The sequence below is a fragment of the Oncorhynchus mykiss genome, chromosome 16, assembly GCF_013265735.2.
Source record: "Oncorhynchus mykiss isolate Arlee chromosome 16, USDA_OmykA_1.1, whole genome shotgun sequence".
Taxonomy (NCBI): Eukaryota; Metazoa; Chordata; class Actinopteri; order Salmoniformes; family Salmonidae; genus Oncorhynchus; species Oncorhynchus mykiss.
The window spans coordinates 49432481-49448865 of NC_048580.1; the positions used below are offsets into that span (position 1 = coordinate 49432481).

Consider the following 16385-nt stretch of genomic DNA (forward strand, 5'->3'; position numbering starts at 1 on the left):
GGTGTGGTATAGAGTGGTGTAGGGTGGTATGGTGTGGGTGTAGTGTAGTGTGGTGTGGTATAGTGTAGTGTTGGTGTGGTGTGTGGCAGTGTAGTGTGGTGTGGTGTAGTTAAGTGTAGTGTACTGTGGTGTGGTGTAGTGTATTGTAGTGTGGTGTAGTGTACTGTGGTGTGGTGCGGTGTAGTGTGGTGTAGTGTAGGGTGGTGTGGTGTGGGTGTAGTGTGGTGTGGTATAGAGTGGTGTGGTGTGGGTGTAGTGTGGTATAGTGTGGTGTAGGGTGGTGTGGGTGTAGTGTAGTGTAGTGTAGAGTGGTGCGGTGTATTGTAGTGTGGTGTGGTGTAGTGTTGTGTGGTGTATTGTAGTGTAGTGTAGTGTAGTGTGGTGTGGTGTGGTGCGGTGCGGTGTGGTGTAGTGTGGGTGTAGTATGGTGTAGTGTAGTGTGGTGTGGTGTGGTGTGGTAGAGTGGTGTGATGTGGCTTAGTGTATGTACCAGAGATGAGGGACACACTGAAAGAACAGTGGCTGCTGTTTTTGAATAGAATACAAACAGAAACACCCTCGTCTTGCCCTTCAATCTGAACAATCTTACATTTCTGTAAGTGTGTTATTTATGGGGTGCCAGGCATATCGCCCCTACAGTGTAAGATTGAAAGAGAATGATGATGTAGTGTGTGTATGTAGTGTGGTGTGGTGTGGTTTAGTGTAGTGTAGTGTGGTGTGGTGTAGTGTAGTGTGGTGTGGTGTTGTGTAGTTAACTGTAGTGTAGTGTGATGTAGTGTAGTGTACTGTAGTGTGGTGTAGTTTAGTGTAGTGTGGTGTGGGTGTGGTGTGGTGTGGTGTAGTGTAGTGGGGTATGGTGTAGTGTAGTGTGGTATGGGGTAGTGTAGTGTGGTATGGTGTAGGGTAGCGTGGTGTAGTGTAGTGTGGTGTGGTGTGGTGTAGTTAACTGTAGTGTACTGTGGTGTGGTGTAGTGTACTGTAGTGTGGTGTAGTGTAGTGTACTTTGGTGTAGTGTGGTGTGGGTGTAGTGTAGTGTAGGGTGGTGTGGTGTAGTGTACTGTTGTGTGGTGTACTGTGGTGCAGTGTAGTGTAGTGTAGTGTAGGGTGGTGTGGGTGTAGTGTTGTGTGGTATAGTGTGGTGTAGGGTGGTGTGGGTGTAGTGTAGTGTGGTGTAGCGTTGTGTGGTGTAGTGTGGTGCAGTGTTGTGTGGTGTGGTGTAGTGTGGGTGTAGTATGGTGTAGTATAGTGTGGTGTGGTGTGGTGTAGTGTGGTGTAGTGTATTGTGGTGTGGTGTACTGTAGTGTAGTATCGTGTGGTGTAGTGTGGTGTAGTATAGTGTAGTTTAGTGTGGTGTGGGGTAGTGTGGTGTAGGGTAGCGTGGTGTAGTGTGGTGTGGTGCAGTGTAGTTAACTGTAGTGTGGTGTAGTGTAATGTACTGTACTGTAGTGTGGTGTGGTGTGTTGATGTGTAGTGTGGTGTGGTGTGGTGTAGTGAGGGGTGGTGTAGTTAACTGTAGTGTAGTGTGGTGTAGTGTGGTATACTGTGGTGTGGTGTAGTGTAGTGTGGTGTAGTGTGGTGTGGTGTGGTGCAGCGTAGTGTGGTGTGGTGTGGTGTAGTGTGGTGTGGTGTGGTGTAGTGTAGTGTGTTGTAGTGTGGTGTAGGGTGGTGCAGTGTGGTGTAGTGTTGTGTAGTGCGGTGTGGTGTGGTGTAGTGTAGTGTGGTGTAGTGTGGTGCAGTGTAGTGTGGTGTAGTGTGGTGCAGTGTAGTGTGGTGTAGTGTGGTGCAGTGTAGTGTGGTGTGGTGTGTTGATGTGTAGTGTGGTGTGGTGTGGTGTAGTTAACTGTATTGTAGTGTAGTGTGGTGTAGTGTGGTATACTGTGGTGTGGTGTAGTGTAGTGTGGTGTAGTGTGGTGTGGTGTGGTGCAGCGTAGTGTGGTGTGGTGTGGTGCAGCGTAGTGTGGTGTGGTGTGGTGTAGTGTGGTGTGGTGTGGTGTAGTGTAGTGTGTTGTAGTGTGGTGTAGGGTGGTGCGGTGTGGTGTAGTGTTGTGTAGTGCGGTGTGGTGTGGTGTAGTGTAGTGTGGGTGTAGTATGGTGTAGTGTAGTGTGGTGTGGTGTAGTGTAGTGTGGGTGTAGTATGGTGTAGTGTAGTGTAGTGTGGTGTGGTGTGGTGTAGTGTACTGTAGTGTAGTGTACTGTAGTGTACTGTAGTGTGGTGTAGTGTGGTGTGGTGCAGTGTAGTATAGTGTGGTGTGGTATGGTGTAGTGTAGTGTGGGTGTAGTATGGTGTAGTGTAGTGTAGTGTGGTGTGGTGTAGTTAACTGTAGTGCGGTATAGTGTACTGTAGTGTATTGTAGTGTAGTGTACTGTAGTGTAGTGTGGTGTAGTGTGGTGTCACGTGGTGTAGTGTAGTGGTGTGCGGTGTGGTGTTGTGTGGTGTGGTGCAGTGTAGTGTAGTGTGGTGTGGTATGGGTGTAGTGTAGTGTGGTGTAGTATGGTGTGGTGTCGCGTGGTGTAGTATAGTGTAGTTTGGTGTAGTGTGGGTGTAGTATGGTGTAGTATAGTGTGGTGTGGTGTAGTGTGGTGTAGTGTACTGTAGTGTGGTGTAGTGTACTGTACTGTATTGTGGTGTGGTGTGGGTGTAGTGTGGTGTGGTGCAGTGTAGTGTAGTGTGGTGTGGTCTGGTGTGGTTGTAGTGTAGTGTGGGTGTAGTGTAGTGTGGTGTTGTGTAGTGTGGTGTAGCGTAGTGTAGGGTGGTGCAGTGTAGTGTAGTGTGGTGTAGTGTGGTGCGGTGCAGTGTAGTGTAGTGTGGTGTGGTGTAGTGTACTGTTGTGTGGTGTACTGTGGTGCAGTGTGGTGTAGTGTAGGGTGGTGTGGGTGTAGTGTAGTGTGGTGTAGCGTTGTGTGGTGTAGTGTGGTGTAGTGTGGTGTGGTGTGGTGTAGTGTGGGTGTTGTATGGTGTAGTATAGTGTGGTGTGGTGTAGTGTGGTGTAGTGTATTGTGGTGTGGTGTACTGTAGTGTAGTATCGTGTGGTGTAGTATAGTGTAATTTAGTGTGGTGTGGGGTAGTGTGGTGTGGTGTGGTGTAGTTAACTGTAGTGTAGTGTGATGTAGTGTAGTGTACTGTAGTGTGGTGTAGTTTAGTGTAGTGTGGTGTGGGTGTGGTGTGGTGTGGTGTAGTGTAGTGGGGTATGGTGTAGTGTAGTGTGGTATGGGGTAGTGTAGTGTGGTATGGTGTAGGGTAGCGTGGTGTAGTGTAGTGTGGTGTGGTGTGGTGTAGTTAACTGTAGTGTACTGTGGTGTGGTGTAGTGTACTGTAGTGTGGTGTAGTGTAGTGTACTTTGGTGTAGTGTGGTGTGGGTGTAGTGTAGTGTAGGGTGGTGTGGTGTAGTGTACTGTTGTGTGGTGTACTGTGGTGCAGTGTAGTGTAGTGTAGTGTAGGGTGGTGTGGGTGTAGTGTTGTGTGGTATAGTGTGGTGTAGGGTGGTGTGGGTGTAGTGTAGTGTGGTGTAGCGTTGTGTGGTGTAGTGTGGTGCAGTGTTGTGTGGTGTGGTGTAGTGTGGGTGTAGTATGGTGTAGTATAGTGTGGTGTGGTGTGGTGTAGTGTGGTGTAGTGTATTGTGGTGTGGTGTACTGTAGTGTAGTATCGTGTGGTGTAGTGTGGTGTAGTATAGTGTAGTTTAGTGTGGTGTGGGGTAGTGTGGTGTAGGGTAGCGTGGTGTAGTGTGGTGTGGTGCAGTGTAGTTAACTGTAGTGTGGTGTAGTGTAATGTACTGTACTGTAGTGTGGTGTGGTGTGTTGATGTGTAGTGTGGTGTGGTGTGGTGTAGTGAGGGGTGGTGTAGTTAACTGTAGTGTAGTGTGGTGTAGTGTGGTATACTGTGGTGTGGTGTAGTGTAGTGTGGTGTAGTGTGGTGTGGTGTGGTGCAGCGTAGTGTGGTGTGGTGTGGTGTAGTGTGGTGTGGTGTGGTGTAGTGTAGTGTGTTGTAGTGTGGTGTAGGGTGGTGCAGTGTGGTGTAGTGTTGTGTAGTGCGGTGTGGTGTGGTGTAGTGTAGTGTGGTGTAGTGTGGTGCAGTGTAGTGTGGTGTAGTGTGGTGCAGTGTAGTGTGGTGTAGTGTGGTGCAGTGTAGTGTGGTGTGGTGTGTTGATGTGTAGTGTGGTGTGGTGTGGTGTAGTTAACTGTATTGTAGTGTAGTGTGGTGTAGTGTGGTATACTGTGGTGTGGTGTAGTGTAGTGTGGTGTAGTGTGGTGTGGTGTGGTGCAGCGTAGTGTGGTGTGGTGTGGTGCAGCGTAGTGTGGTGTGGTGTGGTGTAGTGTGGTGTGGTGTGGTGTAGTGTAGTGTGTTGTAGTGTGGTGTAGGGTGGTGCGGTGTGGTGTAGTGTTGTGTAGTGCGGTGTGGTGTGGTGTAGTGTAGTGTGGGTGTAGTATGGTGTAGTGTAGTGTGGTGTGGTGTAGTGTAGTGTGGGTGTAGTATGGTGTAGTGTAGTGTAGTGTGGTGTGGTGTGGTGTAGTGTACTGTAGTGTAGTGTACTGTAGTGTACTGTAGTGTGGTGTAGTGTGGTGTGGTGCAGTGTAGTATAGTGTGGTGTGGTATGGTGTAGTGTAGTGTGGGTGTAGTATGGTGTAGTGTAGTGTAGTGTGGTGTGGTGTAGTTAACTGTAGTGCGGTATAGTGTACTGTAGTGTATTGTAGTGTAGTGTACTGTAGTGTAGTGTGGTGTAGTGTGGTGTCACGTGGTGTAGTGTAGTGGTGTGCGGTGTGGTGTTGTGTGGTGTGGTGCAGTGTAGTGTAGTGTGGTGTGGTATGGGTGTAGTGTAGTGTGGTGTAGTATGGTGTGGTGTCGCGTGGTGTAGTATAGTGTAGTTTGGTGTAGTGTGGGTGTAGTATGGTGTAGTATAGTGTGGTGTGGTGTAGTGTGGTGTAGTGTACTGTAGTGTGGTGTAGTGTACTGTACTGTATTGTGGTGTGGTGTGGGTGTAGTGTGGTGTGGTGCAGTGTAGTGTAGTGTGGTGTGGTCTGGTGTGGTTGTAGTGTAGTGTGGGTGTAGTGTAGTGTGGTGTTGTGTAGTGTGGTGTAGCGTAGTGTAGGGTGGTGCAGTGTAGTGTAGTGTGGTGTAGTGTGGTGCGGTGCAGTGTAGTGTAGTGTGGTGTGGTGTAGTGTACTGTTGTGTGGTGTACTGTGGTGCAGTGTGGTGTAGTGTAGGGTGGTGTGGGTGTAGTGTAGTGTGGTGTAGCGTTGTGTGGTGTAGTGTGGTGTAGTGTGGGTGTTGTATGGTGTAGTATAGTGTGGTGTGGTGTAGTGTGGTGTAGTGTATTGTGGTGTGGTGTACTGTAGTGTAGTATCGTGTGGTGTAGTATAGTGTAATTTAGTGTGGTGTGGGGTAGTGTGGTGTGGTGTGGTGTAGTTAACTGTAGTGTAGTGTGATGTAGTGTAGTGTACTGTAGTGTGGTGTAGTTTAGTGTAGTGTGGTGTGGGTGTGGTGTGGTGTGGTGTAGTGTAGTGGGGTATGGTGTAGTGTAGTGTGGTATGGGGTAGTGTAGTGTGGTATGGTGTAGGGTAGCGTGGTGTAGTGTAGTGTGGTGTGGTGTGGTGTAGTTAACTGTAGTGTACTGTGGTGTGGTGTAGTGTACTGTAGTGTGGTGTAGTGTAGTGTACTTTGGTGTAGTGTGGTGTGGGTGTAGTGTAGTGTAGGGTGGTGTGGTGTAGTGTACTGTTGTGTGGTGTACTGTGGTGCAGTGTAGTGTAGTGTAGTGTAGGGTGGTGTGGGTGTAGTGTTGTGTGGTATAGTGTGGTGTAGGGTGGTGTGGGTGTAGTGTAGTGTGGTGTAGCGTTGTGTGGTGTAGTGTGGTGCAGTGTTGTGTGGTGTGGTGTAGTGTGGGTGTAGTATGGTGTAGTATAGTGTGGTGTGGTGTGGTGTAGTGTGGTGTAGTGTATTGTGGTGTGGTGTACTGTAGTGTAGTATCGTGTGGTGTAGTGTGGTGTAGTATAGTGTAGTTTAGTGTGGTGTGGGGTAGTGTGGTGTAGGGTAGCGTGGTGTAGTGTGGTGTGGTGCAGTGTAGTTAACTGTAGTGTGGTGTAGTGTAATGTACTGTACTGTAGTGTGGTGTGGTGTGTTGATGTGTAGTGTGGTGTGGTGTGGTGTAGTGAGGGGTGGTGTAGTTAACTGTAGTGTAGTGTGGTGTAGTGTGGTATACTGTGGTGTGGTGTAGTGTAGTGTGGTGTAGTGTGGTGTGGTGTGGTGCAGCGTAGTGTGGTGTGGTGTGGTGTAGTGTGGTGTGGTGTGGTGTAGTGTAGTGTGTTGTAGTGTGGTGTAGGGTGGTGCAGTGTGGTGTAGTGTTGTGTAGTGCGGTGTGGTGTGGTGTAGTGTAGTGTGGTGTAGTGTGGTGCAGTGTAGTGTGGTGTAGTGTGGTGCAGTGTAGTGTGGTGTAGTGTGGTGCAGTGTAGTGTGGTGTGGTGTGTTGATGTGTAGTGTGGTGTGGTGTGGTGTAGTTAACTGTATTGTAGTGTAGTGTGGTGTAGTGTGGTATACTGTGGTGTGGTGTAGTGTAGTGTGGTGTAGTGTGGTGTGGTGTGGTGCAGCGTAGTGTGGTGTGGTGTGGTGCAGCGTAGTGTGGTGTGGTGTGGTGTAGTGTGGTGTGGTGTGGTGTAGTGTAGTGTGTTGTAGTGTGGTGTAGGGTGGTGCGGTGTGGTGTAGTGTTGTGTAGTGCGGTGTGGTGTGGTGTAGTGTAGTGTGGGTGTAGTATGGTGTAGTGTAGTGTGGTGTGGTGTAGTGTAGTGTGGGTGTAGTATGGTGTAGTGTAGTGTAGTGTGGTGTGGTGTGGTGTAGTGTACTGTAGTGTAGTGTACTGTAGTGTACTGTAGTGTGGTGTAGTGTGGTGTGGTGCAGTGTAGTATAGTGTGGTGTGGTATGGTGTAGTGTAGTGTGGGTGTAGTATGGTGTAGTGTAGTGTAGTGTGGTGTGGTGTAGTTAACTGTAGTGCGGTATAGTGTACTGTAGTGTATTGTAGTGTAGTGTACTGTAGTGTAGTGTGGTGTAGTGTGGTGTCACGTGGTGTAGTGTAGTGGTGTGCGGTGTGGTGTTGTGTGGTGTGGTGCAGTGTAGTGTAGTGTGGTGTGGTATGGGTGTAGTGTAGTGTGGTGTAGTATGGTGTGGTGTCGCGTGGTGTAGTATAGTGTAGTTTGGTGTAGTGTGGGTGTAGTATGGTGTAGTATAGTGTGGTGTGGTGTAGTGTGGTGTAGTGTACTGTAGTGTGGTGTAGTGTACTGTACTGTATTGTGGTGTGGTGTGGGTGTAGTGTGGTGTGGTGCAGTGTAGTGTAGTGTGGTGTGGTCTGGTGTGGTTGTAGTGTAGTGTGGGTGTAGTGTAGTGTGGTGTTGTGTAGTGTGGTGTAGCGTAGTGTAGGGTGGTGCAGTGTAGTGTAGTGTGGTGTAGTGTGGTGCGGTGCAGTGTAGTGTAGTGTGGTGTGGTGTAGTGTACTGTTGTGTGGTGTACTGTGGTGCAGTGTGGTGTAGTGTAGGGTGGTGTGGGTGTAGTGTAGTGTGGTGTAGCGTTGTGTGGTGTAGTGTGGTGTAGTGTGGTGTGGTGTGGTGTAGTGTGGGTGTTGTATGGTGTAGTATAGTGTGGTGTGGTGTAGTGTGGTGTAGTGTATTGTGGTGTGGTGTACTGTAGTGTAGTATCGTGTGTTGTAGTATAGTGTAATTTAGTGTGGTGTGGGGTAGTGTGGTGTGGTGTGGTGTAGTTAACTGTAGTGTGGTCTAGTGTAATGTAGTGTACTGTAGTGTGGTGTGGTGTGTTGATGTGTAGTGTGGTGTGGTTTGGTGTAGTGTAGTGTGGGGTGGTGTGGTGTGGTGTAGTGTAGTGTAGTGTGGTGTGGTGTGGTGTAGTGTGGTGTGGTGTGGCTTAGTGTAGTGTATGTAGTGTGGTGTGGTGTGGTTTGGTGTAGTGTAGTGTGGTGTTGTGTAGTGTAGTGTGGTGTGGTGTAGTGTGGTGTAGTGTAGTGTAGTGTGGTGGGGTGTGGTGCAGCCTAGCACAGGGGTGCTGCCGAGGATGTTGGCTTGACAACGCCTCACTCCACTGGAGGCCAGTTTTATCAACACCCTACTCTACAGACAAAACAAACTGTTCCTAACAATCTCAACACTGTTCCTAAGTAGCCCCACTCACATACAACACAACATCACCCTCCTCCTCTCAGCTTGGAATATTCCCAAGACCATGTGACTGAGTTGGTTGTTGGGAAGTGCCACAGGAACATTAAAGATGTGTTTTCAATTCTCCCTTGGGTCATATTGTTTGTGTTAAATGTGAGAGGCCTTGGCTAAAAGCATCTGCAAAATGACAGCATTATCTAGATAGATTCCAAATAAGGAGAGAAAGTGCTGACCCCCAAAGAGTCAGATTGATGTACCTTAACACGTTCTCAACTTCAATTACAGAAACAGTTGGTCTCTTTACAGTGAGTTGGACAGCATACACTTTAAATACCCATACTTGGCATAGATGTGCATGTTTAGGATGATGTGTTTCAATGTTGAGCCCAAGGCATGTCACTGATATGTACCAGCCTTGATCCTGATTGACCACATCAATACACGAATTTCCATAGTTCCATAGTTCTTGCCTTGACTTCTCTTCCCAGCAGTGCCAGATGTTTGGGAGGGAGATGGTTTGCCCAAGTCAAGACCCAGAGGTTTTTTAGACTTAGAGCACTTATTCCACACCTGTAGTAGTAGGTCTGCATGGCAAACTGTTTATTTGTTCTGTGGGTGGCTCCCCTGGCTCCCGCTGAACTACGGCTACCGCCGAATCTTAGAAACAAACAAGCTAGAGAGAGGCCTGGTTTGGCAGCTCCTCTCAGCAAGCTGAAGTCAAAACAATTAGGGAGGAGTAAGACGACTTACTATTATCACGACAATACTATTACCTTGCCATTCACCTCAGTAACAGGGTGACTAAACAACCTGCCTAACTCATAACCATCTAAATCTATGTCATTAGGTGAAGGGCACACAGAACAGGCGGTAGCCGATGATCGGTTGGAGTGATGGGTTCCTACCTTGGCAAGTCCTCTCATTGGTCAGCAGCTTGTAGCCCTTCTTGCAGCTGCACTCGAAGCTGCCCACTGTGTTCCGACACACGTGGTCACATCCCCCGTTGTTCAGGCGGCACTCGTCAATGTCTGAGGACAGAAAACACATACAGCAGAGAACTCACTCCAATGCACAGACAGGAAGAGAGAGAAAGAACAAGAGAAAGTGCAGTAGAGAGGGCGAGGGGGAGAGAGCGAGAGAGAGAGAGAGAAAGAAAGAAAGAACGAAAAGAAGAAAGAAAGAGAGAGAAAGAGAGAGATAGAGGGCAAGGATGTGGTGTGCGTTTGAGGGCTGAAATATGTATGTGTGATGGATGACTCTGGGGCCGAGCAGTCGGGGTGTTAAGTAGAGTACGATGATCCACATGGATGACTGGAGATCCATCCCAGAGAGAGAAGAGAGAGATGCACAGGGAAAGTGCATCAGGGATTTCTCCTTAGATCTGGGACGGGTATGATCTGGGTCTGTATGTGTTTAGAATAGATCACAGCTCTTACAGAGACAGCAAGGGGAGAGCTATGTCTCAGCAGCACAGCCCCACCACAGCTCGACCATTCTTTTCATCGTCAATAACAAATCAATACATTATATGGCTCACCCGGGCTTTGATCGGGACTTGGACTTGCAAGTTCGATCAGACTAACTCTGAATCATCATTGTAAATGAAGCTTCCGTCTCTTGAGGGACAGTTTAGTACATCATCTGGTTAAAATAAATGCATCAGAAATTGAATAAAATAATAATTCTCTCCTGTCTCTCTCTTCATCTCTCCCCCTGAGAGGTCCCTTGCCCGCAGCGGGCCCCTGTTTTCTCTTGCCAGTGCTGTCTGAGGTTGTTTTCCTTTTCTTTCCTCTCAAACCAAACTAATAAACCCAATGTACTTTTATCAGAGTTGTTAGCGTAACGTTATGAGTACTGAAGGGGAAGCAGACTCCTATTCTAGGCTTTTTGGCAGCATCAACAGTCTTGAGTTTCTCCACAGAGCTCTTCTCTCTCGTTCTCTCTCTCTCTCTCTCTCTCTCTCTTTGTTATCATCTCCTTGAAATGTACTTCTAATCTAAAACGTTCTTACTCCCATGCTCTTGTTTGTATAAATTAAGAACAGCTTTTGATAAGTTGTGGGGATATCAAGCTATTTGTATTTGACAGCAACAACATATGGGTAGCTTGACAAATGGATTTGCTGCCAAAGCAGTACCCAGAAGAGCAGGGTCATTCGAATATACACAGTATTGAAGTGTTGGCATCACTAGACCTCAACTCCCACTCTATCCCAATGTAAGAGCTGTGACAGAGGCAGAGGCTTCCGATGAGACAGAGGAGATGAGCCAGAGCAGGGTGGCAAGGCGCCACTGGGGAACCAGACAGCAGCAGTCCTACACGCCTCAATGAGCCCACAATGCATCTCTGATTAGAGTGGCAGGTCCCTGCTCTCCATGGCCACTGTGTGTGTGTGTGTGTGTGTGTGTGTGTGTGTGTGTGTGTGTGTGTGTGTGTGTGTGTGTGTGTGTGTGTGTGTGTGTGTGTGTGTGTGTGTGTGTGTGTGTGTGTGTTGGGGTGGGGCAGTAAAACCTTAGGAACCACCAAGATAGCCCAAGATAGAAAGGAAACACTACAAAGAATGAGTGGATAGTTTAGGAAGGAAAATAATGATTGACAGACTTAACTGGTAGTGTAACAGGGAGACTGACAGAATACTATGCTTTAGAACAAGAAGGACAAAGTGTGGGTTAAGTCTAGTGATAACACATTGTATGTGTGAGAGGTTGGGAGACTGTATGATTGACAATGTGAAAGGGGTGGAGATAATGTCATTGACAGGTGGATAGTTGCTGTTTGAGAGGATGAGTGGTGAGAGGTGAGAGTGGGAGACTGGCTTTGTGTATGTGTGTTAGGTTACCTTTGCAGGTCTTGCGGTCTGGCTGGAGAGTAAAGCCAACAGGACAGCTGCAGCGGACTCCGGTCACCGCGTCATGACACGTGCTGTCACAGCCACCGTTGTTCACTGAACACGTCTCTGCAGAAAGAAACACACATGCAGTACATCACAGTTAGACACACACACCGGGAGCTATAGGTGGTGGAACTGATCCCAAAACCGAATGCTTTTCATTATCCTTTTAAAAAGATGTCTATTATACAATGCAGTTCCAAAGACGATAATACAAAGACAGAGCAGAGACTGGAAAGTGCTTCAGTAGTTTGCTCCTGTGTGGAACAAGGGAAGTGAACAAGAGAGCACAGTTAGATAATGCAACACATGATACTATGAATGATAGAGGATCAGAGTACTAAGAACATAGTGTCGAGACATAAACAAATGAGTGTGTGCACACGTGGATGTTTGGCTGCTTTTGGGACAAGGTGAGTTAAACTCCCCCCACCCCCATTCCTCCCCCAACTTCCTCACAGGACATCAACCAACTCCTCTCATGAGGCCGGCAGCTCTTCCTCCAGACAGTTGAGGTCAAAATATATATATATTTTTACCCTGGCTTTGACAAGAGCTTCCAGGCATTTTGGGGATAAAAAAGCAATTTCACCAGGCCAGTCCGTGCGTTAGCCTGATTGATTTGAAGAATGGAGGTCATTTAGTCAGGGAAGGGAGGGTAGTCCAGCTCCTCTCTAGACACTGACACGTTTCACAGAGAAGACTGACTTTCAACAAGAAGCAGAAGAGAAGAAATTTGTTAGCACTTTAAAGAGCTTGGTGTCCGTCTGCGAGCAGGAACAGGCTTTTGGCAGCCATCGCCAAAAGCTTCAAACACTCTGGAGAAATAACACCATTGAAAAACAAAACCTGATCTACTCGGGGAAATCACGATACCTTGCTACAAGGGCATCTGGTCACTCTTAGAGAAGCACATAGCATCACTTTTCCTCTAATAAGCTGAGGGATACCAGTCGGCAGTTATTTCACAAACTAGGTCTATTAAATACCCAAGAGCCTATCTCATAAAGTGCACCAGAACAGCTGGCCTGGCCGTGGGCTTCACCGCAGACTGCTGAGAGGGTTGAAACTGGTGTGGAGAGGGCTTCTCACACGTGGCACCACAGAGGAAGCACAGCTGCCCCAGTCTCCACAGAGAATAACTGGATCTCTGTGGGGAATACCTAAGCTAACATGAAACTGTGCTACAGGGAGCAGCCATGATGGGGCAGACCAAACCCCTTTGATACACATCAACTCTACTGCAAGTCATAGATCAAGGAATGCTATTTAGGTGGGAGAAAGTGTTAAAGTGTTTATTGCTTGTTTCACATTTGGAAGACAGTGGCATCACGGCGACACTGTGACAGAGATCCCAAGCAGTTTGGTCCTGGGGCTGGCTCTGGCTGTAACCTAAAGACCATGACTCAGCCATCCTGTGAAAGTCCATGGGCGCTGCGCTGGGGTAGAGAGAGAGAGAGAGCATTCCTAGCGAACCACGGTGGTGCTGTGCGGGGGAGAGTGGCACAGCCAGTGTGTTTGTCCAAGTCGCACACTGTCTGTGAGGCACTGAGAGTTGGCAGACAGGGTGATGCAGCACTGTCACGACATGCCTCCAAAACGCTAAGAGAGGCAGTATCACACCAAACACTAATGATCATGAGGGTAGAGAAATATTTATGATGATTATGGCTTGCCAAAAAGGAAGAGGGAGACACGCTCTGGTATGTGTGTGGGTTGTGTTTTCTGGATACAGGATGCAGACCAGCCACGTCCACACTCAGTGTATTGGGTTATATGGGGAGACTTTAGTAAATATTCACAATATGAAGGCTCTGATATGTATGGTGTTGATTTGTATCAGTTCCAGATGTTGATGTAATGTACAGTGTACCTATCTCCCTGAAGCAATAACAAAGCTTTGTCATTTGACTGCCAAATTGCACCTACGTGGTGATAAGCTTTGGTTGTTTGCCAAGGGGCGACATACCGCTTGCCGGCTGCCAATAAAATACATTTGATTTTGGGAGGACATAGGCAACAAGTCCAAAGTGGCTGTTACCATCAATTGGATAGTTGAACCAAAGATTTTATAAGCATTAAAAATGAGAAATCAGCATTGAGTTGTGTATGGTTTGTTTGAACAACAACAAAGAAACACAGACACACACACATACTCCTCCAAATCCAAGCCTCTGAGTTCACCTAGCAGCAGACATGCAGTTAGAATTGGGTTATTCTGAAAATAGTGCACAAAAAGGTTATTTCAGATGGAAGAAAAATTATGTAGGGAATGCTTTTTCAATAATAAAAAAACAATAGGACGATAACAACCCCTGAAAATGGTTTGCAAATTTCCTTTACTGCTGTAGCTTTGAAAGCAACCCCAAGAGCGAGCTTTAGTCAGACTTGGCTGTATGGATTTCTGGGCTCATTAAGCAATGCTCTTTGAGCTCAGTTTGAGCTGACTGAAACCTCAGCAGAAAGCATGAGCCACCATGGTAACTCACTCACAATGATCTATTTCCCCCTCTCTCTCTCTCTCTCTCTCTCTCTCTCTCTCTCTCTCTCTCTCTCTCTCTCTCTCTCTCTCTCTCGCTCTCTCTCCCTCCTCCTCTCTCTCTCTCTCCTCCCCTCTCTCTCTCCCTCTCTCCCTCCCTCTCCCTCTGTCTTCTCTCTCTCTCTCTCTCTCTCTCTCTCTCTCTCTCTCTCTGTCCCTCCTCCCCTCCCGCTCTCCCTTCGTCTTCTTCTTTTCTCTCTCTCTCTCTCTCTCTCTCTCTCTCCCCTCTCTCTCTTTCTCTCTCCCTCTCTCTCCCTCCTCCTCTCCCGCTCTCCCTCCGTCTTCTTCTTTTCTCTCCCTCTCTCGCTCTCTCTCTCTGCTTATTTTTCTTGTCACTTCTGTCAGATCATAACAGCATAATTTAGACAGCAAAAGAAAAATCTCCAATTATATTGATCATAATATTGAGCTAGATAGAGAGAGTGACTGTTTTACACTCTACACCCAATCTTAAATGTTAAGAGTAACCTTGAAAAACATCAAACCTGTAATGTACATTTCTCCAAGTGGAAGACTAGTTAAAACTTTAGAACAGAGAGGTATTCTATGTTCAGTCTATTGTGGGGCTGAGTGTCAAGTCATGGCCGTGAATCTGGCTCCCTCTCAAGCACTAACACTCTGTGAAAGCATTCCAAAACCAGCCACGGATAGGTGCTCGGCACAGCTCAGGGCTTAATTCTCTTCCTAGCAGTTGTATCAAAACACAAATAAACATCAGGGCCCTTGGCTTGGCCTGTTTCTAAAGAGCCATCACAGTAATTGGAAGAGAGAGGTTGAGGACTTTGAGTCGGGCTATTCACTTAGCCTGGCTTTCACCAGCACATCCACATACAGCCCTCAAAGGAGGCATAGAAAGTTTATGAAAGGCTCAGACAGAACAGATTGGCCAGGGATTAACTCTAGGTAGGGAAGGGCTGCTCTATGATACAGAACCAGGAAGTCTATTCTAAAGCCTCTATATTGTAGCATTCAATACATCCCATATATCTCTTATCTGTCTTTCATTTTCATCATATTGTTTTGTGCTGGTAAGTTAAAGGCTTATTTTCCTAACAGCAGCTGTGTTTTGAAAAGGCGTGGTTTGACATGGGCAGCCACCATTGTTATTGAAAGGGCATTCACAGAAGGAAGAGGAAGGTGGGGAGGTGCCAAAGGTCAGGGGTCAGAGAGGGATGATGCCCCTTTGGGAGGGGTGCAATGTGTGTTAGGTTAGTTAGTTTCCCCCGGATCGGCCGGCCTACACCCCACACCCATATGGAAGGACAGAGGGGCGCAGTCAGGAGGAGTCAGGGGGTCAGTGGAGCCCCCCAGAGAGGAGCCAGAGGAGCCAGAGGAACAGAGATATTTACCATTGGGGAACAGCTGTGGGGCTGCCTGGTTCTGGACACTCCTCTCCCCTGCACACACATATACACATACATTGCAAAAATACTGCTTTAGTGCTCCATTTAGAAACATGGGCCGAACATCTGAGATGTCATCATGAGAATAATCCTCTATGTATATAATACCGTACTTTAGTGGTGTACTGTTCAATGGAATTGCCCCCATTTCTGGGTTCACTAAGCATATTCATGAAACACATAAGTCATCCATCTCTCCCAGATGAAACACTCAGAATCAATGCCCAGAGGAGTTGCAGAAAACCATTGATTTGTCACAAGGGCAAAACTATTGATAATAATTGTACTATTGATAATGAATGGATGGCTGGCCAGACAATGTTGTGTACATTCTAAATCAAAACAGAAAATGGCTATGATAGATAACTCGCTAGAACCAGAGGGTCACCTCTAATGACAAAGGCAGACAAAGGCAGAAACCCACACCATGCAATCATGCACATACAAGAGCCACACGTTCAAGAAGGAGGCAGACTTGAGGTAAAGCCAAGTTAGTGCAAACTCTGCAAGCCAATATAGCAAGAGTCATATACAGTAGTTAGTGGTTGGTAGGAGAAGACAGGTCAGAGACGGACAGATTTACCATCATGCTTTGCTGCCAGGCATTCAGGGTTAAAAATAAGAAGTTGTGGCATCTCAGAGCATGGTGCTACTGTTGTGTTATGTTGTGTGACACTCTACTCTCTTTGACATGCTTAGAACATGTATTCCTCTGGTGTCATTCAGGTGAATTAGGGATTACACATGTCACTCTCTGTTTTCATAGAAACGCATGAGAACCGTTGAGGATTCTTTACCTCGGCGAGGAGACCGCACACACAGCATGCACTGTTTACATCCTCTGTTGCCATGGATATGCCAATATGACTGGGTGATTCCATGCCAGCATAGGCCGAAAATATTTTGGGTCTCTCAGATTGTTTTACTCATGCGTGAGTGTGTGCGCATATGTGTGTGTGTGTATGTGTGTATATGTGTGTGTACGCAAAGGTGTAAAGTAATTAAGTACAAATACTTTAAAGTACTACTTAAGAGGTTTTATGGGGTATCTGTACTTCACTATTTCTATTTTTTGACAACTTTTACTTTTATTCCGCTACATTCCTAAAGAAAATAATGTACTTTTTACTCCATACATTTTCTCTGACACCCAAAAGTACTCGTTCATTTTAGAATTTTTAGCAGGACAGGAAAATGGTCCAATTCAAACACTTATCAAGAGAACATCCCTGGTCCTCCCTACTGCCTATGATCTGGAGGACTCACCAAAAAGAAATACTTTGTATGTATGAGTGTTGTAGTGTGCCCCTGGCTATCAGTACATTTAAAAAAAAAAATTGTGTCATCTAGTTTGCTTAATATAAGGAATTTGAAAGGATTTATACTTTTACATTTGATACTTAAG

The 16385-nt window shown here is 46.9% G+C and overlaps 1 protein-coding gene across 4 annotated transcripts in view; it reads right to left on the reverse strand.

Moving 5' to 3' along the window:
• The window catches only part of LOC110492195 (signal peptide, CUB and EGF-like domain-containing protein 3), a 108141-nt gene that overhangs the window by 23353 nt on the left and 68403 nt on the right, over positions 1-16385 (reverse strand). For 2 of the 4 annotated variants that reach the window (XM_036947149.1, XM_036947148.1), the window contains exons 7-9: positions 14927-14974; positions 10988-11104; positions 9054-9176 (exon numbers count right to left, since the gene is read on the reverse strand). In XM_036947149.1, coding sequence (XP_036803044.1) covers positions 9054-9176; positions 10988-11104; positions 14927-14974 — 288 coding nt within the window. The remainder of the gene's footprint in view (positions 1-9053; positions 9177-10987; positions 11105-14926; positions 14975-16385) is intronic. The other 2 variants (XM_036947151.1, XM_036947150.1) reach the window with 1 other exon arrangement.